The sequence below is a fragment of the Poromitra crassiceps genome (assembly GCF_964638095.1).
Source record: "Poromitra crassiceps genome assembly, chromosome: 2".
Taxonomy (NCBI): domain Eukaryota; kingdom Metazoa; phylum Chordata; class Actinopteri; order Beryciformes; family Melamphaidae; genus Poromitra; species Poromitra crassiceps.
The window spans coordinates 87010604-87038347 of NC_139624.1; the positions used below are offsets into that span (position 1 = coordinate 87010604).

Sequence of the window (27744 nt, forward strand, 5' to 3'; positions counted from 1 at the left end):
AGCAGTCATTTCACGTATGTAGCTGAGAGTAGATAACTATTCTGAATTGTATTGTTGACTTCTGGAAACCATACATATAAAATAGGGTGGCAATTCCGCCGCGGCGTCCCACATGAACACCGCCCTATTAGTAAACAAACAATCTACTGAGCATGCAAACCCCACTGACTGATGATGTCATACCTCACAATCGTCGAGTGATGTCATACCCACTGATGTCATGCCCGACAATGTTAGAGTGGTGGCCTGAGCGCGATGACGTCATCATCATCATCTAGTGGTGGCCAATGGTGACTGATGATGTCATACCCACTGATCAGAATTGAATCACTATCAGAATCACTTTTATTGCCACAATATGCAAGATTACATAGAAGGAATTTGTCGTACGCAGCGTAGCGGTCATAATATTCAGAGATAAAAGGAACATAAAAGACAAAATCACAACATTGCAAGTTCAGTCCAATTTGCGGATAAGCACAATAATCGTGTACTTTTTGAGAAAAACGTAAAATTTCACACATAGTTAGGGAATACCATGATTTATTTTAAGATTGGGAGGGAAGTCAGATTTGACCAAAATTACAAGATGGTCGCTATTTTCCCACGTCTAATGTACAAATGTGCTTATAACAATTGTGCACTTCTTCAAAAAAGCATGACAGTGTAAGCAGACTGGGTGGCATGCAGCAGATGATAGAACGCTCATCCATAAGAGACTTGAGACTTGACTTGGACTATATAGACTTGAGACTTGACTTGGACTCTAGCTCAAAGACTTGAGACTTGACTTGGACTTGCAAAAAATGACATGAGCATCTCTGTCAGTGCCCGGCCACGACCCATTGCTGCGCAGCAGCTATAATTTTGACTTACTAACCACTGTGACTGAGCTAAATAAAGAGGCTAACCCGGAAAAAATAATATCACCAGCACAGAATTCTGAGAAAAAGAAGCATTTATGAGCAGCATTGAGCTTTCAAACCCCGCCGTCGAGAATAAGCAATGAACCCTTCTGCTCTAGTAGGTGGCTTTGAAATGTTTCTGTGACACTTGTAAATAGGACGAATCAGCATGACATAATTTTGCCACCCAGAAATGCGGAACCCAAGCCCGCAGCAGTTTTAGTATGAGTTGTGCGCCAAACAAACATTAATATCTCAAAAACTAATAGGCCTACATCGCATCGCTTATATTTTGACATTCTGAGTGAGAGCAGAATTAGCTTGAGTTTGATGTATTATGCATGTCGAGTTAAAGTTGTGTGAACTGTCGCAGTTTTTTTAAATGTAAACAGAGTCACCAGGCTAGATAGAGTCAGACACTCAAGCCTCCCAAAGCTCAGTCTCCTGGACTGAACTTCAAGCAATAATGCTGCATGCTTGAGTTAGTAATAATAATACTTCATGAAAAAGTGAACTCGAGATTTTACGTGCAAGCGCGCACCCAAAGCGATTTGGGCGAGATGATTTCTTATAAACATAACCAGAGCATAAACCGTCAAGTATTTGAACTAGATCCAGCACGGGGTTGACCGAACACATCCTAAGCCAATTAGATCAGGTTTTATTTATATCGACAGGCCATACAGCCAATCATTGGTCGTTACGCTAAAAGTGGGTGTGTATGTCAACCAAGGTATAAATTGAAAGGGGTTGGGCTTTATTGTACAGTGGATTCCGTTGTTTTGGTCCGACGGAGATATAAATCGCTAGCTGAGCTAATAGGACTATTTGCAGCAAGCTCGAACCTTCTTTGGCAAATTAGGTAGCTTGTTCGTTATTGAGTTGTTTTGATCGAGTCGCTTGGAAAACGCGACTTGATCCAGCTAATACGAACCCCTTAGTAAAATTAGGTCAAAAGGGATGCCGCTGCAGATCGAGTCCGACGGACGTCAACAGTCTTTGGATTTAATTTCGTCGCATTTAATCGGCAAGAGCAGTTTTTCTATAAAAGTAAACAGTCCCAGAATAAGTAATTCTCGACCGAGTGCCTTTGAAACATGTTTATTTTCCACGGGGAATTAGAAAATCAGCTGTGAAGTCAAAACAAGAGCATAACCTTATAGCAAGCTAACCGCTAACGTTAGCTGGTCAACAACAAAGCGGGGATCGTTCATCTTTTCGTTATCAAGTAACGAGGAATTAGCTTGGGAAGAACGTATATTCAGTCGACGGCTGATTCGGACACTCGTCGACTTCTGCCTACGCTGCAATTATCATTTGGTAAGTTTATTGTGGTGTAAAAGGTCGATGAACTTAACCAGGAAGACGAATTAACAACTTGGATTGAACAGTGTGGGGGAGGGGCAGTGGTTTACACAGAGAGGAAGAGTTTTTCATCTGTCGTTATAATATATGCCATTATGGGGCGCTGTGGCCCTCAAGTTTTGGATGCGAAATGACATTTGAGCGAGTCCAGCTGCAGGTATCTTTTTAGATGTTATCAGTCCTTCCTTCATGCATGTAATCTGACCGCAGAGCCCTATACTATAGTATCTGACACTACTATGACAGCAAAGTCTTGAGTGCTCTCCTGATGTGACCCCAGGCTAAATGTAACTGCTTATACATGTATTGCTTTCTTTGTTCTTTACAGACAAAAATGAAACTGTTGGAGAGTTCCAGCTTCGAAGCTCTCAGCTCTCAGCTGTGTGTTGAAACAGGGGAGTCTCGCATCCTTGGCAGGTAAAGCTCATCGCCTTGGCCTGTGTTACATGAATAACAGTGCTTTAACGTTACACAGTTTACTGGGGCACACCATCATGATTAATTAATTAATACCCTCATACACCTTTAGATCATTTATGGTCTAATAGGTTTGTTCGTATTACATTAATTTTGGCTTTGTTAGTCTGTACAGCATGGAATTTGGCTAAGGTGTGTATTTTGTGGTTATCTCCAAAATTATCACACTTGGTGTCCTAGAGGCCATTTTTGTCCCTGTGTCACAAAATCACAATATAACTCCTTTAGACCGTTCTAATTTAATTCTCATTAGAAACCATTATAAATTGCAAAAAGTGCTACTTTTTGGGCTCCAGCCCCCCCCCCCAAAAGCATGCATATTATTTTATGCTGGCATCCTGGCTTATGCCTTCATAATTATAGGTACAGGCGGTCTGTGTGGGAACGCCCACAAAATGTTATATGGCTGGCGCACGGGTGGGGTTAAACCCCCCCATATCTTAATGGGCTGACTCACCAAAGGACGGTGCTGCGGCTACAGGATTGGGGATTCTAGAGCAGGTACATAGACGTCTGTTCAGATGTGCATTTACTGGGGTGGTTGAATCCCTGATCGTGTCTGCCTGGGCTGATCTAGCAGCTAAATGCTAATTGTGCTGAATGGGGAGAACGGGGGATTTACCCCACCCTGACCACGTCCCCAGCCAGCTACCCCAGCATCTATGACGAAACACAGATTGTCTGGGTGGGTGTTTTCACCAACACCCACCCAGTTTGAGCCATGAGATCAAATGCATGCAAATGTCCCATTAAAACAATTATAAATCAAAATCAAAACATTACATTTTTGGACTTCCAGACATTTTTGCATAAACCCATAGATTCTATGGTGTTAGCCATTCATCTGAACACACACGCCCCTTCACCCTCCCCTGGCAATGCTTGCATTGAGTGCCTCTCGAGATGCGTTTGTGATTGGCTTTAGTGCTTCTATTTTAGTCGGCCAGCCTTGGAGACTCAATAGGAGCATCAACACAACAGTGGGAGTTCAGTCTTGCCAGAACTTGCATGCCAAAGTAACTGGAGAACCACTGGAGTGGTAACATTTAATGTAGGGTAAGCGACAACCAATTTGGCAGTAGGTTCACCCAAGAAAAATCTTGTCTGGTATGATGTCATGAAACTAGGAAAAGGGTAGGTGAGGTTGCTTCATCAGGTGTGACTGCTGCTCCAAAGATCACAGACACTGCTGATAAAGAGGGCAGTAGAGCAAACAAGTATCTACATGTTATGTAACACAATTATGTTTATACTAAACCAGTACAGACCAGTAGAGTTTTCCTACTTGCTTTCTACAGTTTTTGCTAATATTAACAACTTTATGTTAAAACACAGTTAAAACTGTGTTTTAACTGTTTTTTTTAAACTGTGTTTACATTAACATACCATAAATGCAGTAGAATGTGTTTAATGTTTATGTAGTGGGGGTGGATGACCTCCAGCAAGCCCTGGGGTTACAGTAACCGTTACATAAGTTGAATACATGGTGAAGATGGTACTGAGCTTCTATACCGGACAGTCGTGACCTAGTGTGACGCACAGCACGGTGTCCCCTGACACACCTTTGTGGCTATTTGGAAACTGTAATGGAGAGTGTTTTGGGCGGGTGTACACACACACACACAGATAAACTGTAATGGAGAGTGTTACGGGGTGTGTACATGTCATGCAGCACACACATACTGCTGTTGGAGCTGCCAGGTCTGCAGCAGTAGTGTTTAGTTGATTAGTACAGCTGCAGCAGTAGTGTTTAGTGGATTAGTACAGCTGCAGCAGTAGTGTTTAGTTGATTAGTACAGCTGCAGCAGTAGTGCTTAGTGGATTAGTACAGCTGCAGCAGTAGTGCTTAGTGGATTAGTACAGCTGCAGCAGTAGTGTTTAGTGGATTATTACAGCTGCAGCAGTAGTGTTTAGTGGATTAGTACAGCTGCAGCAGTAGTGCTTAGTGGATTAGTACAGCTGCAGCAGTAGTGCTTAGTGGATTAGTACAGCTGCAGCAGTAGTGTTTAGTTGATTAGTACAGCTGCAGCAGTAGTGCTTAGTGGATTAGTACAGCTGCAGCAGTAGTGTTTAGTGGATTAGTACAGCTGCAGCAGTAGTGTTTAGTTGATTAGTACAGCTGCAGCAGTAGTGTTTAGTGGATTAGTACAGCTGCAGCAGTAGTGCTTAGTGGATTAGTACAGCTGCAGCAGTAGTGTTTAGTGGATTAGTACAGCTGCAGCAGTAGTGTTTAGTGGATTAGTACAGCTGCAGCAGTAGTGTTTAGTGGATTAGTACAGCTGCAGCAGTAGTGTTTAGTGGATTAGTACAGCTGCAGCAGTAGTGCTTAGTGGATTAGTACAGCTGCAGCAGTAGTGTTTAGTGGATTAGTACAGCTGCAGCAGTAGTGTTTAGTTGATTAGTACAGCTGCAGCAGTAGTGTTTAGTGGATTAGTACAGCTGCAGCAGTAGTGCTTAGTGGATTAGTACAGCTGCAGCAGTAGTGTTTAGTTGATTAGTACAGCTGCAGCAGTAGTGTTTAGTGGATTAGTACAGCTGCAGCAGTAGTGTTTAGTGGATTAGTACAGCTGCAGCAGTTAGTGCTTAGTGGATTAGTACAGCTGCAGCAGTAGTGTTTAGGGGATTAGTACAGCTGCAGCAGTAGTGCTTAGTGGATTAGTACAGCTGCAGCAGTAGTGCTTAGTGGATTAGTACAGCTGCAGCAGTAGTGTTTAGTGGATTAGTACAGCTGCAGCAGTAGTGTTTAGGGGATTAGTACAGCTGCAGCAGTAGTGTTTAGTGGATTACTACAGCTGCAGCAGTAGTGCTTAGTGGATTGGTACAGCTGCAGCAGTAGTGCTTAGTGGATTAGTACAGCTGCAGAAATCCTACCTACCAATAGGGTTATATTGTATTACAGACGCAAATCTTGTCTCCAGAGATTTTGATTTTGCGATGTAGAAGACATGGGTTTGTTGATGTTGACAGTCAGCTCCAGTTGTACATGTTGGATCAGCCATTTTAGCTTTGGTTGTCACACCAAGAAAGGCTACTGATATGGACTATCACACAGTGCTGCTGACACATTTTGTGCAAGACAAGTATCAGTCACTGACCTTGAAACAATGTCATCAAACAGGGTGCTTGTTCCAAACTCTGAATGTAAAAGCCCAACCTCAGCAAATAGTGTATCGTCAAACTAAACAGTGTGCTGATGTAGCTGCAGCGGGATTTACTTGGCACGGCATTGTTGTGGTCAACAGTTAGTGATTTGGCACTCATATAAACAGTGAATTTATAACTAGTGTTCGATGTAGGTTATTTGTTGTCAATTACAGAAGCCAATAGCCATATTGAGGTACAGTAAAAGAACAGGCCATGGCCAGAGTTCACAAATGTGTACACAGCTGTTAAAATAGACCTTGCAGTAAAAAAAAAAATCCAATAAATGTTTTTCCTATAATCTTTAGAATTCATAATCTCTATTCTCTATTTAACTCTAATGTTTTCCCTATCATCTGGTCGCCCACAGTGTCTTGGTCGGGGAGTTTGGCAGTGTTATGGATGGAAAACCAGGGCAGTTATTTCCAACATGGTACCCATAGCGACCCGATGCTCCTATAACTACGGTAGACTGGCCAGGCCTTAGTGACTTATAGACGGGCCTATCTTAGGTTGCACAACCTCTGCTCTTGCATAACCCCTGGGTGGGTGTGGGCAAAATAAACACTGCACACCAGACTGCTCCATTCCCATCTCTGTCTACATATCTGACCCAGAAACTAAGACGAGCAGAAGAGGAATTGTAACACTGACATGTTGCTGCAAAGTGAATTCTTCTCACACCACCAGGCTTCTGCTTGTGCAGGCTAATGACTTTTACTTGTGTACATTGTGTTTAAGTCTAAAGAACTCATTACATTTAAGCAATAGATCATGACAGGCCGTGGTATATGCTTATTATACCACACCTAAGGCTGTGTGTCCATATAGCTTATTTTTCTGACAGTTAAACGCTGGAAGTATGCTGGGGAGCGCTGACCGTAGCGCACAATATGCAAGGAAGCTGTCTGAAAGTAACGTTAGCTCAGCAGCGGTAGCTAGCTTGATAGCTGACAGCTAACATTAGCTAACACACAGTGATTTAGCACAATACTCACCATAAATATTCAGTGTCCAGTCAATCTGCTCCCACAATTAAGCCTTTCTGTTGTGATAGTTTTGCCATATGATTAGTTGCATGCAACGGTGCACCAGCGTCTTTCTGAAAGGTTCAGATATTTTCAGCTGGAAGCGCTGGGTGCCGGCACACAAAAAAGGCGGACTGCTCTGAAAATGGACGCTGGGCGCAGCGCACTTTCTCTAGACATCCGTATGCGCCCGCATACGCTCTCTCCTCATTGGAAACAACTGGAAAAAGACGATGGAGCTTAGGAAAAGAAGCCATATGGACACACGGCCTAAGGGTTGTGCTTTGGAGGGCGAAAACACCCTTAGGTGTAGTATAAATGCATATATCACGGTCTGAAGTGATCGATTGCTTTTAGGAAACGGTTAGCAAGTATGGCAATATGAAATTATACTAAACAACTCAGATTTAAATCACTTAAATCACTGTTTGGACCTGAGCCCTCTGGCTCAGGTCCAAACAGCTCACCTTCTTATCAACTCTCCCGTATCGTATCAACTCTCAACGGCCCCAATAAAGTACACACAGTGAGTGGCTCTAACTGTGGTATATTTAGTGTGGTATATGTGTAACCGAGGTGAATCAGCGCGGATTCCTCGTGAGTCCCGAGTGGTAGCGAGTGGATTGGTTAAACTCATTCCCCAGTATAAAGGCATGTTAATCAGCTCCGCCAAGGGAGCTAGCTCTCTTGGTGGAGTGGTTAGTGTCTTTGACTCCCAAGCCGAAGGTCGGCGGTTCGTACCCACCCCTGGACAAGCCCTTAACATGGGTTGCTACTTGCTGCAAGTACCACCTACACAATGCCTTTACGCTATATATACCATAGCTGTGAGCCAATCAGATTGCTTGATTTGAGAGAGCCGTTTTATAATTGTCAATTATCGTGCATCTTTCCCATTATTACATTCACAACTAGGGATGTCAATTTTCGGTTAATTTCACTTTCGATTAACCGACGCTAATAATCGATTAACCTATCGGTTAATTCATAATTTTTTAATATTAAATTTTTTTTTTTTTTTTTTTTTTTTTTTTTTTCGTGTGTCTATTTACTCAATGAACTCATGCCCAAACAAGGCGTGTCTATTTAGATGCTGCAATGTTAATGCTTTTTGTGTTAGAATTTCTAACACAAAAAGCATTAACAAGCATTAACAAAAACCATCAACATTTCAACACAAATTATTTTTGTGTTAGAATTTCTAACACAAAAAGCATTAACATTTCAGCATCTAAATAGACACGCCTTGTTTGGGCATGAGCTCATTGAGTAAATAGACCAAAAAAAAAAAAAAAAAAAAAAAATTAATATTAACTGATAGACCGACAGCAATAACCGAACAACGACGTTAGCGACGGTTAATCGATTAACGGTTAACCGTTGACATCCCTATTCACAACACACAAGCACTTTGTTTAACGCATTTGATCACTTCCAGTAATGCGGTCTGGTTTCTGCCTTGCAGGATTGAGAGCTACTCCTGTAAGATGGCAGGGGATGATAAACATATGTTTAAGCAGTTCTGCCAGGAGGGCGAGCCACATGTCCTGGAGGCCCTCTCTCCCCCCCAGTCCACCAGCGCCACCAGCCCCTCACAGTGAGTACTGCAGCCCACAGCCAGAGCAAAGCATTCCAGGTCATGGTTTGATTATTACCACAGTCACATCAGAAGATTGGTCATAATCCTCAAAAGATATTAAAGATGGAATCTGACACTACCTTTATTCAATAAGAAGTAGGGAAGTGAAAAATGAAGTGATGATTGAACGTTTTGCACTGTTTGGACTATTTGTGAACTATTATTAACTACTACAAGAGCGGACGAATTATGAGTACTAGTGCAGTGCCCGTTCCCCCCATGCACCACCCCGTGGGTGGTGCATGGGGTGTAAGTGCGCACCAAGGTGTTTGAAGTCGACGCAACCAACGGTTCTCAAGATAACCCACAGACAGACACTGCTGGCATTATACTGTAGTAGAGATTTTCCCCAGAAATGTTCTCACTCTCACTCTCTCTCTCTCTCTCTCTCTCTCTCTCTCTCTCTCTCTCTCTCTCTCTCTCTCTCTCTCTCTCTCTCTCTCTCTCTCTCTCTCTCTCTCTAGACTGGGGAAGAGCAGTGAGGATGGGGAGAACCCTCTGAGTGACAAGTGTTGCAGGAAGACTCTGTTCTACCTCATCACCACGCTCAACGAGTCCTTCAGGCCAGACTACGACTTCAGCGCGGCCAGGGCCCATGAGTTCAGCAGGGAGCCCAGCCTCAACTGGGTCAGTACACTTTTGTTTGTTTGTTTTGTTTTTAACCTTTATTTATACAGGGGGAGTCTCACTGAGAGAGCAATGAATTAGGGATGGGACAATAACAAGTATTACTTCTATATGTCGTGGCGAAAAAACATGAACAGTTGTGACACCTTCACTTAGTTTATTTTTAGTTGTGTTGTTTTAAACTATCCGTAGTTTCTATAAGCTAAACCAGCATTTTAGAATGTTGTTGTAAAGGTCAGCAGTCATAATCACATACATATAAATCAATATAATTGAGATAATCTTGGTAAAGAAGAAGATAATGGGCGGCACGGTGGCGCAGTGGTAGCATTGTTGCCTCACAGCAAGAAGGTCCTGGGTTCGATTCCTGCCTGGGAGGCTGTGGGCTCTGAGGCTGTGTCCCCATCCCCATGTCCTCAGTACTTACTGCCCAGGTGGGCTCGTCAAAGGGGCCTTTCTGTGCGGAGTTTGCATGTTGCAAGAAAACATGCAAAAAAAAAGATAATCGTACAGTGGAATTTTGAAATCAGCAGAGGCCTAGTCTAGTGTGGTTGTGAAGTTTATTCCCAGAGTGCACTTAAATGCCGAACAGAATTGTCACACAAAGTGCTTTACATAACACACTGGACTCAAAAACAGATAAGAATGAGAATGGGGTTACGCATGCAGCCTGCAGAAGTGGGTGAAGGACAGGCTGCAGAGGAATGAATGGAGAGAAAGTATTAGCCGATAAGATATGAGTAGATTGCTGGGTGGGGGAGACCAGCCTTCAACAGGAACGTTCAAGCCCTTGTGACAGTAGCTGTCTGCCCTGCTGAAGTATCTCTGACCTCCCTGAGGAGGGGAGCGAGCAAACAGTTTACCTGTCAGGGATCAATAATTACTCAAAAACCAGACCTGCCAAGTGCCAACCTGCATGCATTTTTCATACCATGCACGCATTTTGGCATCAAAGTACACTGGTACGATTTGTCAGTTAAAACTATGCATAACGAAGACATTATGTTCGAAAATACATTCCATCATATGAGAGTTTAGCTGATTCTGTACTTACCGGTAGATCCATTGTTAACTTCTCACCTTGTATCTATCCTTTACACAACTCTATTTGATGACAGGGCGGACACTTCTCGGATTAAGGAGAATTTGGAAAGAGATCTGAATATCCAGATTACAGAGGAACAGTGGAGTGATAGCCTAAGCCAAATTCATGGATGCTCCATAAATTCTAGACATTGCCTTATGTAATTCAAAATAGTACATAGATTGCACTTTTCCAAAGAAAAGCTCAATAAATGGTTCCCCTCAGTTTCTCCTATATGCGATAAGTGTCAAGATGATAATGCCACTCTTGCACACAGCTACATACAATGTCCTAAGATTAAAACATATTGGTGTAACGTTTTCGATATTATCTCTCAAGTTCTTGACTCAACAATTGAACCAGACTCTCAAACTATTATTTTTTAATATTTCTGAGAACTTAAATAATCTTTCATTAGCTCACAGACGATTTGTTAACTATTGCCTCATGTCTGCAAAGAAATGTTTACTGATGTTATGGAAGGGTAAGGACAGTCCTAACGTGAAAATGTGGCTTGCTGATCTTGTCAGTACCCTTGAAGTGGAGAGGATTAGATATATCAGAAAGGATCAAGTAGATCTATTTGACTCCATCTGGCAACCTCTCATTCTGCACCTGGAAAAAAACATGAAATAATGTTGAACACTACTTTATTTTTTAAGTTTATCTGTCATATTGTTGGATCCATGTTTTTTTGGGGTGGGTGGGGTGAGGGCTAGGGGCTTTATGTAACAATATTTTCTTTATTCTTATTTTCTCTGTTATTATTACTGTTATTACTAGTATTGTTGTATCGATCAATCCATATATCGTACACTTGACGTTTTTTGTGTTTTTCAGTTGTCGTTGTTATTGTTGTTTTGTTTTTGTCCCCCTATCCGTCACATGGTGTTGATGTTTGTCTTTTGTTCGTTATAGAAAAGAGATGGTGTCTGACATAATACTGTGACCGTATTTGTAATAGTACTGTAATGTGCAGATATTCGCCATTCTCATTAAAAAATGTTCAAACAAAAAAAAAACTACGCAAAACGGCGTTGACGCCTGTGAACTCAATGTTGCACATGCAATATCTAAGCGTGTCCTGTGTTGTGAATCCTACTTCACACTGTGCTGTGGCGATAATCTGACCAATCCAATCGACGAAAGGAATGAGTCTAGCCAATCAGAGGCAGAGGAGGGCAGGTTATGACGTTGCCTTCAACTGTATGCTTCAACTCCTTGCCGTGGGCGTGTAAACAGTTGATTTTTTCCGCCGCCATGGCTGCTGCGGTCTTCACAAACGACCACAGTCAGTGTAGGAATTTAGCCGGGGGCAAGGGCAAAAATGCCCTAAAGAAATCTCAGAATGCCCCTAAAAACCATGATCAAGGGGCAAAAATTGCCCCAAGATTTCTATAAATTTCTTTTCATTCAATTCATTTAATTTCCATCTCTAACACACACTCAACACCTGCAAGCTGGTTGCCAGAAGAAGATGAAGAAAACACACTCACACAAACAGAGCACTGTTGTCCACACTACGCTTTAGCAACTTTATGCAGTAATTTAAAAAAATAAGTGCCCCGAAAATTTTGTAAATGCCCCTATTTTTTAGAGTGTGGGGGCAAAATTTGCCCACAACATATTTTCTAAATTTCCTACACTGACCACAGCTTGTGGATAAAGCAGATGCAGAGTGAAATGTGGAATTACTTTGCTTTCTGTCAGGGCAAGCCTAGTCTCTTAGAACAGACAAGTTGGCTTCCGCAATTTTCAAATGCTTCCGCCATACCGTCTGTACTTCGTGGGGGAGAATCATGCACCAACCGGAATGGGAAGTAGAAAGGCGGGTTTTCCGCTCATTAGTCCAATTAGAATCGCAGAAAGGTGGGTCTTCCGCTCATTAGTCCAATCAAAATCCAATATGCCGCATTTTTCGTGGACACGTGTCGATATTGGTCGGATTCCGTCAAACTTCTTTCCTGTCTGAAGGTTTTTTTCCCAACTTCCTTGTGCATGTTCTGGGGGTGTAACGTACAGACTGTGTATAGCTGCATTCGCCGGATGTAGATGAGACAGTCTGTTTTAAGAGACTAGGGCAAGCCCGTCTGTAAACATCCTGACTTGTTCAAAGAGCATCAGGTTAGCGAATGTGATAACGCTAGGAACATAATTACATGCCCTCAAGTCAATCGAGTGTTATTTTGTGACAAGCGAACTTTATTCACTATCGGAGTTTGACGAGGCAATAAGGCCAATGCGCTCAGTCGGAGTGCATACCTCTGCCAAGAGGATGTAACGTTATTGATTTATGATGCTGTTAAAGTATCTAGTAATATAACGTTAAATATCAAATAAATCCCATAAACTCAAGTATAGTGGACATCAGATCATGGCATAGTAGCATACCATGGAACAGTGAACTTCCCAGCTCAAGTTTTCTGCAAATGGAATGCTAACAAAACAGATGTGACGTCATTTAGCCTCAACATCCCAGTTATTTTGCAATAAAGGAATGCGCCATATTTCCCCAAGGTTGGCAGGTCTGAAAACCACTTTGCTGAATAATGATGTCTCCCCCAGGTTGCCAATGCAGTGAACAGCAGCTTGTTCTCAGCCGTGGGAGAGGAGTTCAACTCGCTGGGGCCCGAGCTCTGGAACGCCTTGGATCAAGAGATCAACCTGCAGAGCTGTGACATTTACAGGTGTGTTTCCTACTAAATAATGTCTGCTGCTGTTTAACTGCTTGACCCCATAGCATTTTTCAAAGATGGATGTCTTTATATTTGTTCATAGCTACAACCCGGACTTGGACTCGGACCCCTTCGGTGAGGAGGGCAGCCTCTGGTCTTTCAATTACTTCTTCTACAATAAGAAGCTCAAGAGGATTGTATTCTTCACGTGTCGCTCCGTCAGGTCAGTAGCTGCAACACTGAAGTGCTCACTCATCCACTTGCATTTTCAGAAAACATCAGAATCACTCGCTGACAGTTTATACACCAGTTCAGAGCTTCTAAAGGGAAAGGACTAATCCAATCAATTATTTGTCAAAAGCGATGTTTATTTCTGATCATTTTAAAATCTGTTTAGTTCCTGCAGCGTCATGAGTGGCTATGGGCATGGGAGTCTTGACAATGAGCTGGACATGGAGCTGGACGATGAAGAGGAAATGGATGGCTTCACTGAGGACAGGTTAGACTGGTTATCATCCACTGACTTTCCTTAGTCACCATTTTAAATTGCTTGGACAGGGTTTGTTGCTGTGTGCGTATATTCACCTTATTCAGAACAGACCGCCTGGCTTGAGAGACTAACGGGGAGTGTAAATACAATCGGAGGTTCCGATTGTATTTACACTTCCTGTGACTCATAAAACCTAGTCTGACACATAATGTGAGCATTGCAGAAAATTGTGAGTAGAAAAGCACTTAAAATCATTGCAAAGCAGATATTTAGCTCTGGTGCATGTTTGCTTATGCAGCAGCATTATGGCACTTATTTCTTACCAGTTATGGTCAAAGAATTTGCCATTTACTTTTTCTTCTCTTCTTTTCTCTCATGTGCAGGTTCCCCAGAGCTCTGTGTGTGTGAATCTTCCCAGAGGACACTTCTTGGCCAAAGAATATCTAGGCTTTTATGTCCTCTCCTTATCCCATTCTTCATCCCATCTACCCTTCGTTTTCACTTATTTTTTGCAGTCTCATCCAAAGCCATTTTCTCATAGAGGGAGAACATTTCACCCCTTAGACAAATGCATGTTTGAAGCCTTCTCACCATAAGCGATGGACATTTGTAAATGCCCCTGGTGGAACCTTTTTTTGAACGAGAATCTTCTAGCTTCTTCATTCTCCAGTGTGGTTATTGACCCTAAGCTCCTATCCCAACACTTCTACACCTGACACATTTCCAAAGAGAAATCCCCTTCTCAGACTGTTGGGAAGAGGTGGGTCCCGCTACAGATGGGTGACCATGGAAGACTGCAAGCATGATGTCATAAAATAACCACAAGCTAAGAGGAGTCCAAGTAACACCAGCATCACTGAAAACCAACAGAGAGCGAAGGGATTCATAGTACCCCAACCTGGGGAGGAGCTGGGCTGGGCCCACGAGAGCCGATACAGAATGACGACCAGCTGAAAACTCGTTTGTGATTCTTTGTTTGCTGTTTTTGTGCGTGTTGCTTTCTATGTGTGTTGTGTGACAGTGTTGTTACTGTGAGAACTAAAGACTTTTTTAGCACTGAGTTTGAAATTAAATGCTGCATTTGTAATTGAACCTTGTATTACTGAATCTTATTACTGCAGATGCTCTTCTGTAGGAGTTCAGACAGGAGGGCACTGCCAAGCAAAGTTATGTGGACACCCAGTTTGCAGCTTAGACAACATATCAGATTTTATTGGATGTCCCATTGTTTGGCTTCAGTCCATGTTTATTTTTTTATGTTGCCCTTAACCCATATTTCTGCATTGTCCCCTGAGTTAAATCCATTTCCTAATATATAAATGTCTGTCTTGCCAGCTTTTTCCTTTGCTCATTACTTGTGCAAGTGAATGTAGTATAATGTAGACAAGTTTCAGAAAAACTACAGAAATGGCTGACATGAAACTATTTTTAGACCTTGAGAAGGTCCTCTTTACGTTCCTTACTAGTGGGTTGAAATTCCATTACTTTCTTGACTGCTCCGTTTTGTTCGATTGGCCAATATATATTGAAAATGTGAATAAACTTGTGTTTGATCAGACGCCTGGTTCTTATTATGAGGGTACTAAAGGACATTGAAGTGGTAAAATCACTAAAATTATCATTTCTTCATAGCAGAAAAATTAAAGTTCAGAAGGATGTCATTACACTAGATCTAAACCCAGATGAAGTATCTTTTCCCAACATTATGTTCTGAATAAGCTTATTCCAGGTTGCAATTACATAGGACAGAAACGCATTCAATTTGGAATAAGATGCAGATTTGTTATTTTTTACCAGAAGGTAGAAAACAATGTAACCATTTCATAAGCTTTGCTGTATTCTTTCCAACATAATTCAATACACAAATTAGCCTATTGATGTTACCCATTTAACTTAGCATTTGCACAATAGACATTTCCAGGTTCTTATGTTAAGACCAGGAGTTAAGACCAGGTTAAATGTTTTAAACAGCAGTTTATTAACAAATAGAAATGGCACATATGTCTATAACAAACACCGACGCAGCGGTTGCTCAAGGTTAGTCAAGTCTGTGGGAGGTAATCAGAAACATCCTCCAGGCCTGTGCTGTCATTATCCAGATACTCCAGGATCACATTACCCCCGTTGAACAGGGGAGTTTGTGGATGAGCCAGCAGTGAGAGCAGGGTGTCGTCCATCCGCAGAGCCTCACCTGTCTGAGGATGGCACAGTCGCAGCTTCTACGGATGGTGAGACAGCATGGAGAGAACAGAGGCATGTTAAGACATTAGGAGACACAAAACAGTGTTTTTCCACTGTAAAAACACCTGTGATTATCTTTGACTCTACTGATGTATCTCTCCGTTACCTTAGCCGTCATTACATTGTTGTTGTTCTTGAGACTAGATAGTGAAGCAGCGTAATCCACCACCTTGCCCACACTCCATTTGGAACAGAAGAACATGGGTTGACTGGAGTCTTTAGACTCCTTGGGTAGATACACCTGAAAATAGGTCCTCTCGGCCTGGAAAGCCAAATTGGACAGAAAACACTTATACGGTAGTTACACATACCAAATTAAAAATATAATCAGACTAAATATAGGTACATTGCATGTACTGTGTAAGATGCAATAATAATAATGATGATACAATAAATTAATTAATTTAATCTGAAATCCATGCTGGATAGGATTGTACCTGTGGCAGTCCTTTGTCTCCTGCTGCATGCAGTTTCACTTTCATTAATGCTACTTTGGCTGCAGTTGCACTGTTCTTTGCTCCTCTGCGTCCTTTAACCGGGAGTCCGGCCTTTGACTCTGAGTAATGATAAGAGGGTAATAAAATCATAATCCAAAATTGTGAATGATATAAACCAGAATATTTTGTTGAATGCTGCTCCCATGTGGACAAAAGATGAATGTTAGGATAGATTTTTGCTTGAGCCACCTTGTCAAGCTACCAATTACAAGTTAGCAAGTAGTAGTACGTAAACAAAGTTGTAACTGACCCACAATCTTTTGCACCAGCTCTTTAGTGGCTGCCATTCGAGGCTTAGGGATCTCCAGTTTCTCACACTTGTGATCATCCTGATGACGATGGCTGTAAAAGAAGAACCAAAGGAACTTGAAACTTTCAGTTTCGGTTTACCTGCTGGTCCTTTGATCAAATAGTAATACACACCCCCTCCCTTTGAGTCCTTCTGTATTAAAGTCCATATGAGAATGGGCACAGTAAAGGTCAACACATAATTTTACTTTGAACAAATGTGAATCAAAGAGAGAGAATGCGGTAAACCTACGCCAAGCAGAAATGTTTTTCACACTGGGGGCATATGACTGGTAACAATTCTTTCCCCTTGCAGTCTTGAAATGAGCATGGATAACTTGTACTGCCACCCGAGGACTGCAATTCCCTTTTCACTGGCACCTGAAAAAAGTTAAACACCTGCATATAATTAACAGTGTGGAGGATGAAATTGTTCTGATCATGTAAAAGGAGGGCATCATGGTAGTACATTTGATTGTGCTCAACAACCAGACCTACCTTTGGACATGAATGGGACTCTGTGCTTCTGTGCTCAAGGCTGTAAGAGACAAGATGTGTATGTAATGTAATGTAATGTAATATGTTTCATATTTATTAAAGTGCAGTGGTTAGTATTGAAAGAGCAGTGAAATGGTTAGATGAACAAATCTTACCAGAAAAAACCACTGCAGAAATCACAAACAAATGGAAGGAAATCTAATGGAGGAATGGGAAGAATAAGTTCAATCAAGTCAGTGTATTAGAAAGAGGGTTCAACAACCAACTGCGAAAAACAGAGACCCCAAAATCAAACCCTGTCAACACTACTGGGATCAAGTTGGATTTAATTCTAGGTTGTGGCTAACGTTTAGTTATTTGCTATTGCTGGTGCTGATTCATATAGATCTGATGTAGCTAGATTGTCAGAGACCAAGGAGCAGCTATCAACTGATAGCTAGCGTTAGTAGCCAAAGTATTTTTCTCCAATTATTAAATGCATAATAGTAGCCAAAGTATTTTTTCTAATCATTAACGTTAAATGCAGAATAGAAGAAACATAAGTTGTGAAAATAGCCTAGGGTAGCGAATACCTGCTAACGTCAGTCTCTCAACCATCTAGCTATTTGACAAGCTACACAGAGCTAAAAGGGGCTAAAAGTTAAAAAGAAAGACACGTTTAATAATAATAATTTAAAAATAAACGTGTCGTCGATGTAGGTACACACGAACCTCTTTGATTACAGGAGTCGGTCTGACAATGCTGCCCAATGTCTAGTTCAGCCATGACGATTCATGTCAACACGAACTTTGACCCACAAGTAGTAGAATCACGTGATTGTTTAATTTACGCTGCAGTAAATGGGAGCTAGAAAGGCCATCTGACTACGATCAGTACGATGTCAGTTAACACTAATTTAATAACTAATAGGACAGGATTATTTAGCTTTGTCTTGTCTGATTTATTACAAATGCAAAAATGCTGATCGGCTGATCCCTCGTAGGTAGGCAGGGCTTGCGCGGACATTACACACTTCAGCTGAGTGTCTCAGTGCACCACAACGCGCGTACCGCAGAGATGACGTATTTTTGTAGGCTTAACCAGAAATCGCCGCCATTTTGGTTCGTCAGGGGAAAAGTATCGAACGATCACTTTTATGCCTTTTGAAACGTTTTCTAAAAAACGCATTTACGTTCCAAAAGTCCTAAAAGTTATTAAAGTTTGTGAAGATTATCCTGCTGAGCCCAAATTCACGTTCCCACAAACTTTTGTTAACCACAGCCCTTATTTTTTTTATGAAATCCATTCACTTTTCCTCTTACGAACCCGGAAGTACTTCCGGACTCATTCCTGCGGTTCTCATACCTTACTGCCATCCAGTGGTGAAACTACACAGAAAACACCACATGCATTTCAATCAAGAAAACATGATAGCTGTATCTTTTCTTCAGGTTTCATACAAGTATATTTTAGCATTTTCTATTATAACCTCCTTCCCTCTGATTTATTAGATCAAACTAAATAACACATCTAATATGTTGTGACAGCGATTATGTCTCCTTACACAACACAATTACACTTCATCTAGTCTCTCCATATGCAGTCCGTTTACAATTTACTAGTTTGTGAGCCATGGAGGGAAATCACTTATGCTTGCCTTCACTCTGTCTGTGCTATTTAAGCCAACAGTCGCCCCATGTCAAAGCTTGTGTACTGCTCAACCTTCTTAAACCATCTCAGACACACCATTTAATAAAAAAAGAGAGTTAAAGAGACATCTAATGTATTTCAGAGTGATAAAATACTCTTGGGATTTTTAACACAAGTCTGAATTTGTCAAACATTCAAAGAACTTGATAATTAAATCAAAATATACATTTATTGAGATAGAATAGAAAAAATCGTACAGCACTTGCTAAAAAGAAAACTTCTAGTTTGTTCACAATCACAAATATCAATTGTGTAGGCAAATAAAAGATGTAGCAAACCTACAAAGGATATAGATGTTAAACCCATAACACCCCTTCTTTCATAAATGATTCAAAAGTAACTTGATGTGTCAGAGACCTGCGTCACAGATAAGAGAGATAACCAAACAACAATCCTAAACAACAATGCACACACATTACACAATGCAACAACATAACACACACACATAAGAATATAGGACGCAGGGGAAAAAAAAATCAGTACAACCAAAGAATTGGCCTTATCGTTCTGTATTAAATAGCGACACATAAACAAGTCAGTATTTGCCCATACTGGGTGATATAGTGCATGTGAGTGATGATTGTCAGAGTAAATATCAACAGCTTTGGATTTGCTATACTCTTTAGAGAGTTACCAAGAGCTGCTTTAAAGAAGCACATTTATCAGCAGTGCTTCTCAATCCTGCTGCTTGGGGCTCACAGTACTGCTGGGCTTCTGTTCTAGCAGATAGTTCATTGCATTCACCATGGCGTCCCAGGTGATCAGTCAGTCCTGCCTGATTTGATGGATAGAACGAGTAGTAAACTGGATCCTATTTGCCTTTTTCACCTCCCCATCCAATTCACCCATTTTGTGTCTAAAAGGTAGGAAGTAACACAGGTGCAAGCAAAGTATTAATTATTCGTTTATTCGGATCCCCATTAGCTGCCACTGACGTAGCAGCTACTCTTCCTGTGGTCCACACACAACATACATGACATAAGACATATAACACATTAATGAGGGTTTCCACTTCCAATCCATTTAGGTGATGTAGTGCCGGGGCCCTCTTTAATGTTTTTGTTGCACCTGTGTTACTTCCTGCCTTTTAGACACAAAATGGGTGAAATAGGTGGGAGGTGAAAAAGGCTAAAGGCCCAATTATACTCTACGTTAAAGACGGAGATGGACAGAGGCTTCTGTCCGTACTCTGAAACACGAATCACGATACCAACGTGAAATATGCATGGAAGTATGTGGGCAGTGACGATTACACCGTTTGAAACGGACGCATTTATTTTCATATGAAAATAGAGTATAGATGAGCCTTAATGGACTAGGATTGAGAACCATGGCTTTAACCTTGAAGGCAATCGATATAGACAACTGAAAATCAATAACTGCACACACAGAGTGTATTAAACAATGCAGCATAAGAAAATCATTTTCTGTTTGGTCACAACAAATGGGAATCATTTAAACCCAATTCCCTCAACAGAACATTACAGTAACAATTTGGTAGTGCAGTTGTGCCATGGTATATGCCAAGACTAAGGAGTGTAATGGGTTTTAAAATGTGCGACAGTTAGAGTAACAGCTTGTGCTTCCTTGTTACAGACTTAATTAAATCTGTGCTTTCACACTTCTCTCATGGACCTAACCTTGAACTATTACAAACCCACATCAGATATTTACCAAAAACAGTAAAAAAAAAAAAAAAAAAAAAAACATTTAAGGGTAATTGGCTAAAATATTTAGATAGCACGAAAAAGCATTAAAGTGATAATCTCAAAGATTTTCAGCTAAATAAATGTCTGTTAAGTCACTATCTACATATTTGATAGTGAGTTAACACAATTCCCAGCAAGCATTTTTCCATTGAAAAGACGTTTAAAAAACAGTTAGGGTCACCGGTCAAAAAAAAAATGCAAGACAGGTTAAAAAGTGAAAGTTTTTTTACCCACTATTTGCAGACGTTGATTGAACGTTTAGATTTAGACCACATTTAATCAGGACCTTGGTTACCATGACGGGAATATTCAACTATTCTGATAGCCGGTACACAGTTTGCATTCAGCAGCGTTATACATCATATGTCCCGTAAAAAATAAATAAATGCTACATTCAAATTTAACTAGAACGACCGCAACGCGGACTTATGCCTCCGTCATTAGTTCATTCTTGAGTCCAAATCGCCATTTGAGGCAAATTGGAAGAAATTCCGTCAAGGTGCTCCTGAGATGTTGTGTTACAAAGCTTGGAAATTGGGTGTGTGAGGTCACAGTGACCTTGAACTTTGACCACCAAAATGTAATCAGTTCATCCTTGAGTCCAAGTGGACGTTTGAGGCAAATTCAAAGAAATTCCATCAAGACATTCCTGAGATATCACGTTAACAAGCTTGAAAATGGCATATGAGAGGTCACAGTGACCTTGACCTTTGACCTTTGATCACCAAAATGGAATCCGTTTATCCTTGAGTCCAAGTCGATGTTTGAGGCAAATCAGAAGAAATTCCATCAAGCTGTTCTTGAGATATCGCGTTAACGAACTTGGGAATGGCGTTCGTGAGGTCACAGTGACCTTGAAGTTTGACCACCAAAATGTAATCAGTTCATCCTTGAGGCCAAGTTAATGTTTGAGGCAAATTTGATTAAATTCCATCAAGGCATTCCTGAGATATGGCGTTAACAAGCTTGAAAATGGTGTTGGAGAGGTCACAGTGACCTTGACCTTTGATCACCAAAATGTAATCCGTTCCTCCTTGAGTCCAAGTCGATGTTTGAGGCAAATTGGCAGAAATTCCGTCAAGGCATTCCTGAGATATCGCGTTAACAAGCTTGAAAATGGCGTTCGAGAGGTCACAGTGACCTTGGCCTTTGACCTTTGACCACCAAAATCTAATCAGTTCATGCTTGAGTCCAAGGCGATGTTTGAGGCAAATTTGATGAAATTCCGTCAAGGCGTTCCTTAGATATCGCGTTAACAAGCTTGAAAATGGCGTTTGACCTCTCAAACAAGCTTGAAAATGGCGTTCGAGAGGTCACAGTGACCTTGACCTTTGACCACCAAAATCTAATCAGATCATCCTTGAGTCTAAGTCGATGTTTGAGGCAAATCGGATGAAATTCCGTCAAGGCGTTCCTCAGATATCGCGTTAACGAACATCGTATGGACGTACGGACATACGTACGGACGGACGGACAACCCGGATCCATAATGCCTCCGGCCTGGCTATCGCCGGTGGCGGAGGCATAAAAAAGCAACACCGCACACGCGATTCGAACCCTGATCTCCCATACTTCAAACCCTCTGCTCTACCTCTACTAGTGAGCTAACCTGATCACTGAAATTATACTGAGCACCTTGCACATAGAAACCTCTTACAGAATGTCTGTTGCTTTGTGCATGCCTGTACAGGCTAAAAGATGAGACAGGTATATATTTGATATCATGTACAATAATAAGACTGTTACATAATTGACTGTGTGTGCATCTGTAGTCTGTACGGCTTGGCTTCGGAGGTTAACTTCATTTAACGCTACCGTCCAACAAAACATCATTGTACGCCAACTCCGGGGGGACACACAAAGCCTTGTATACAGTCTGTTACAATGACATAGCATGAAGCCCAGACTGAGCACCTCACTCTGCAATTGGTTCTGGTGCTGTTGCTTCGGACTCGCTCAGTCTAGTCATGACTCGCAGCTAGCAAGCAGCTCTTGTCTCGCTCCAAGTACTTGTGCATGCGCGTTACTGCAGTACCTCAATTCCTTATTTTACTGTATTTCGCTACAGTATAGACCATAATGGTGTCCTTGAAGCTTCTTGCTGGCAGCACATAGCCTATATAGTTCCATATTTATTATATTTCTGATATGACATTAAATGCGTTGAAATGTAGTGTTTGTGTAGACCACATTTCACTTGTCAGTAGTACACAATGACTTTGGAGACATGCCTTCACAATAATCAATATTGTCTTGCTTTCAAGCTACAATTAACAAATTATTAATATGATTAAAGAAATGTGTTTTTTGACACAATATTGTAACTACATTTTAGCTGATTTAAAAGAGGGCAAAATTAGGTCTTGGACGTTTAGACCCGATATCACAGTTTTTCAACTAGAAATAAGCATTGAAATCCTGGTTGGTGATTGAGCCTATGACCCATTGATGGAAGCCTTTGCGTTTTCAATATTGCAGCATTTATGAACTTGGTGTCTGTGGTGACACAGGGTGGGCGGAGCTAACACAATAGACTTACTCTGTAGGCTACTGTAGGTTCCCGACAACTCTTGTGTGAAGTAGGATAACAAGCTACTTTACTTTACTTTGCTAGCATTACGGGTGGTTACTATGGCCAAACAAATAGACTAATGTCACTTAATATGCAACACTGTTTGATCTCAATTGCATTTACCACTCATCGTCATAGGTGTCACCCAAGAGAACAAAACTGAAATCTTAGAGATTATCACTTTAACCAACACAGTAAAAAGATACTGCATCATCATGACTGCACACCACTATAATCTCTGTACCCAAAAATAAATAATCATACTTGTTTGCGCATTCAGTGAATTTCAGTAAATTACCCTTGTCTGAGGCTGGACTTTGATAAGGATGTCAGTAAAAAGGATGGTAGAGGCTCCATTAGAGGTGGTTTAGAGAGGGTCCATCAGCCAATGAGCGTGTCCAGTTAATCTAGAATTAAACACATGAGTTAATGCTAACATATCTACATTTGTCATAGACACACGCATTCAGCTAGACAACCTTGACACAGAACTATCATGGTGTTATTACAGAGGGAGGAATCTTGCTTTGTCCTCTTTGGGTTAATGGAGACAGAGGACAGAAACACAGAGTTGACAAAACAGCACAGAAATAAGGGTTAGTGAAGGTGTTAAATGCATGGAGCATGCTGTGCATACCAGACTGGCTGCATGGAGCATGCTGCGCATACCAGACTGGCTACATGGAGCATGCTGTGCATACCAGACTGGCTGCATGGAGCATGCTGCGCATACCAGACTGGCTGCATGGAGCATGCTGTGCATACCAGACTGGCTGAAGGCAATCTGGGAAGCCAGAGTCTATCAGTCTGAGGACTAATATGACTCTGGGACAGACAGCTGATATTTTGGGGTTTCTTTCAGTTCAGTTCAGTTCAGTTTATTGAAAAAGGGGACAGAGCATATTAATCAACAATTCAATAAATACACCAGGTTTAGCCAAAAGGCTAGTTTCCACCTGTAGTCCCCGGCCAAGGTGTTGCAACAGGCTTCTTTCTGCTGTAGAGCAGACATCCCGCCCCTTCAGTCATTGTTTACAGCCCCATGACGTCTCATATGCAGCTATTAGATTTATTATTATTATTAGCTGAAATGGGCGCGGACATCCAGTCCACTATACAGCGGAAACCCCGAAATATCAGCCGTCTGTCCCAGAGTCATATTAGTCCTCAGACGTATAGACTCTTGGTGCCCAGATTGGGCAGAAGGTAACTACTACAAGGCTAACAGGTGTATCTTGAAGGAACACTTTGCCGATTTTCAACCATATCTCTATCCAAAATCGGGATATACCGGTAGTGTGAAAAACATTCTATTTTAATGTTCTCTGTGTCTCAGCTTCAAAATCTGTTGTACTTCTGCGAACCAGTGACATGATTGGTTCTTGGAGGAACAACAGATTTTGTAGTTGCGCCGGCTCACGTGGCTGTTACTCATACTTACTCATCTTTGTTGGATTGAGAGCTGATGCGAGCTGGCAAATGAACGGGGAGCTCTTGGTGCAGGCAACATGGAGGGAAGGAACATTGTTCATTTGCATATACTAGTACACAGAGACATTGTAATGATACAAAGCTGGTTGAAAATTGGCAAAGTGTTCCTTTAATCCGAGTAACAGAAATGTTCCTCAAACAATGAGATGTGATGTGAGATTTCACTTACACTTTTTGTGTGTTCATGTGCTATCGGATATATCAGAAAAACAAATTCTCGACTCGGAAACTCATAGAAAATGTTGGTACCTTAACCTTCTCACCAAGCCAAAAAATAAAGTTTTGTCAGTCAGTGGTAAGAGAATACATATGCTCCTTTATTGCAAGTCTGTAGTTAGCCAAAATTTGCTAGAATTAAGTTCATCTAATAAATCTGTTAACCTTCAGAACATACTTGTTTATATGTCTGTTAACCTTCAGAACATACTTGTTATATGTCTGTTAACATTCGGAACATACTTGTTTATATGTCTGTTAACCTTCAGAACATACTTGTTTATGTCTGTTAACCTTCAGAACATACTTGTTTATATGTCTGTTAACCTTCAGAACATACTTGTTTATATGTCTGTTAACCATCAGAACATACTTGTTTATATGTCTGTTAACCTTCAGAACATACTTGTTTATATGTCTGTTAACCTTCAGAACATACTTGTTTATATGTCTGTTAACATTCAGAACATACTTGTTTATATGTCGGTTAACCTTCAGAACATACTTGTTTATATGTCTGTTAACCTTCAGAACATACTTGTTTATATGTCTGTTAACCTTCAGAACATACTTGTTTATGTCTGGGGGGGTTGATTTTTCCAACAAAATAGCACATGAACGATGCAAAGCTGTTTAGCAGCCGGCTTGCAAGTCCCGGATGCCGGACTTCCCCACTAGCACATGAATGCACAATCAATTTGTGACTAAGAGGCCATTTACACCTGGCCATTAACCTGTGTTTTCTGTCATCAGATTGCAATCAGATTGTGCTTGACCACATGAAAGTACAGGTGTAAACGCCCCCAAGACACATTCAAGACGGATTGCAATCTGATCGGCCAAACCACCTCCGGCGGTGGTCAGGGATGGATTGTGTACACATTGAACACAAGTGTAAATGCAATGTGTCCTTTCAATCTGCATACAGCAACTTTATGTGGATTGAGAGGACACCCATTTCTGCCATCAGATTGCAATCAGATGGCAGAAAACACATGTAAGTGCCAGGTGTAAATGGCCTCTAAGATAAATGCATCACTTACTGAGAGGCGGGTTCACCTCCATGGGTTTGGCCAACGCCAGGGCAGAGTTCTGTTTGGGCCGTGCCCCCAACTCCCGCCCCTCTCTATTCTGGGTCTCCTCCAGAGGTTTCTTCTTCTCCTCCGCCTCTTCGGGGTTGTAGAAGCCCCCCTCCTCTGCCACTATCTTTTCCACTCTCTCCATTAACCGCCCTAGTTGGGGGTGCTGCCCGAAAACACAGTTATTAATGACGAAGTACCTCCTCTTGCACTTTTCCAGCACCCACTGCAGGTCCTTGCCCTCCCTACGGATGTACCTCTCTATGGAAATATTCCTCAGTACCTCTGCCCATGTGAACACCACAAGCGTATGCCTCCAGATGCGCTCCCCCAGGAGGCCCACGTGCTCCTCGATGCGAGCGCGGTCCACCTCTGAGAACATGCCCACCGGGATGACCAGCAGGAAGGCATGGGGACCTGGGGGGCACAGGGAGGCCCCTCTCACTATCTCCTGCTGGTAGGAAGGCGGCGTGTCCTGGGCGGAGAACCAGCCTGGCGTGTCCACCACAGTCACCTGCCGCCCCTCCACCTCTGTCTGCCTCTTCACGCAGAACTCGGCAGCTCGCTCCAGGCGGAACTCCTCTCGGCCCAGGATGGTGTTTCCCGTCAGGCTCTTTCCTGGCCACCTCCAGCCCAGCAGCACCAGGCGAAGCTCGGATAGACGGTTGGCCACCCGGGCTGCAGCGGCTGCTTTCTTCTCCTCCTCCTCGGGGTCAGGGACATTGTCTGCTGTAGTCAATGGATTGATAAAGTGTTCAGTGTTAAGCAGGGATACAGTGGAGCATAAAACTAGCTTAAATGGAGCATCCTAGTGACTGGTCTAGAAAGGGGACCTTTGTATGTCATCTGCTCATCTTTTTCCTGTCTCTATCTCTATTTTCATCTATGTAATCTATGTAATAACTGCAAAATAATATAAAAAAATAAATAAACCACCTTAACTTAACTTAAGTTTATCCAGCTTTGTATTTGCAGTATAATTTACCAACCATTTGAGGTAACGTCATTGATAACATACAAGTATGAAACTGATGAAAGTCTTTATGAGAATAAAGGAAAAAAACTCTGAAAATATAATGATTACTTGTACATTGTTTGCTTGCTATATGCCCGCGACTGGAGGTCAAACTTTACCTTTTTATTTAGCAATAACGTCAACTACATCAATAGTGTTAGTAATCTATCTAATCTATTATCAAATAAATAAAGGCTTTTATCCAGCCAGCACGCTAACCACGCTTAGTGGACTGTGTTGATGTAGTTTAGCTAGCTAGTTTTCTCCTCCAAGTTGGAAACCAGGTAACCTCAAGCTAATGTTACATCGGCGTAGCGTTACAATGTCAAAGGCAGTGTGAGGTGAGCCTAAACTTGTGCCAGTTTATTCTAATTTGTGCTGTCTCTGCATACCAATATTAAAAGGTAACGTTACATTCAAAAGTGAAACTGTCTGGAAAGTGAAACGTGTCATATTCCGGTTAGTAACGTTGAAACTGGACAGTCGACTAACTTTCAATAGCCAGGAAACTCCCTGCGTTTGTTTGGCAAAATCATCAGTCGCAGGGTTTAAGAGATAATTTGGACCTTGAAGACTCACCTGTCGTTTGTAGTGGTTTGTTCGTTTCCATTCTCAGTTTTTATTCCAGCTGTCAGACTTATTCAAGTTGTAGGTTTCTTTGGGCTGCTAGTTAGTCCGCCAAAGCCAAGGGACTTCCTGCCAGCCTACTAGTTGACAGAAGCTAACCAGAATAAAGAGAGCAAAACTTCCGGTCCGGACTTTCAAAATAAAACAATGGCCCCGTTCCAATACCCATACTTCCATACTATTGTAGCATCAGGAACCAGGCGAGAGTCAGGATCTAGTCACCGCACTTTATTCTGTTAACACACGGTCCGAGGGCCACTGTCAGCCGTAGCCCACGCCAAAACAAACCCCACAACACACACCCATAACCCCGCTAACTCTCCTAGCTTCTCCGCTCTCCCCAAACACCCACACAGCCTTCCCTCTCAGGTTCCACACACCTAGTGTCCT

At 41.8% G+C, this 27744-nt stretch overlaps 3 protein-coding genes across 3 annotated transcripts; 1 reads left to right on the plus strand and 2 right to left on the minus strand.

Moving 5' to 3' along the window:
* Window positions 1–1685: 1685 nt before the first annotated feature.
* Window positions 1686–14989, plus strand: maf1b (MAF1 homolog, negative regulator of RNA polymerase III b). The gene is made up of 8 exons (XM_083652400.1): window positions 1686–2225; window positions 2599–2687; window positions 8382–8513; window positions 9020–9182; window positions 12832–12953; window positions 13045–13164; window positions 13339–13440; window positions 13815–14989. Exons 2-8 carry the CDS (start codon window positions 2605–2607, stop codon window positions 13837–13839), a joined length of 747 nt encoding a protein of 248 aa, XP_083508526.1. The 5' UTR covers window positions 1686–2225; window positions 2599–2604; the 3' UTR covers window positions 13840–14989.
* A 438-nt stretch (window positions 14990–15427) lies between these two features.
* zfand1 (zinc finger, AN1-type domain 1) lies at window positions 15428–17756 on the minus strand. Its single transcript, XM_083651842.1, has 8 exons — window positions 17667–17756; window positions 17111–17153; window positions 16956–16995; window positions 16711–16838; window positions 16420–16511; window positions 16110–16228; window positions 15779–15934; window positions 15428–15650 (listed from the first exon to the last, which is right to left on the minus strand). Exons 1-8 carry the CDS (start codon window positions 17719–17721, stop codon window positions 15474–15476), a joined length of 810 nt encoding a protein of 269 aa, XP_083507968.1. The 5' UTR covers window positions 17722–17756; the 3' UTR covers window positions 15428–15473.
* Window positions 17757–18523: 767 nt separating this feature from the next.
* Window positions 18524–27387, minus strand: gimap4 (GTPase IMAP family member 4). Its single transcript, XM_083651791.1, has 3 exons — window positions 27307–27387; window positions 25677–26441; window positions 18524–23333 (listed from the first exon to the last, which is right to left on the minus strand). The coding sequence occupies exons 1-3, from the start codon at window positions 27335–27337 to the stop codon at window positions 23329–23331; spliced, it is 801 nt and encodes a 266-aa protein (XP_083507917.1). The 5' UTR covers window positions 27338–27387; the 3' UTR covers window positions 18524–23328.
* Window positions 27388–27744: the final 357 nt, after the last annotated feature.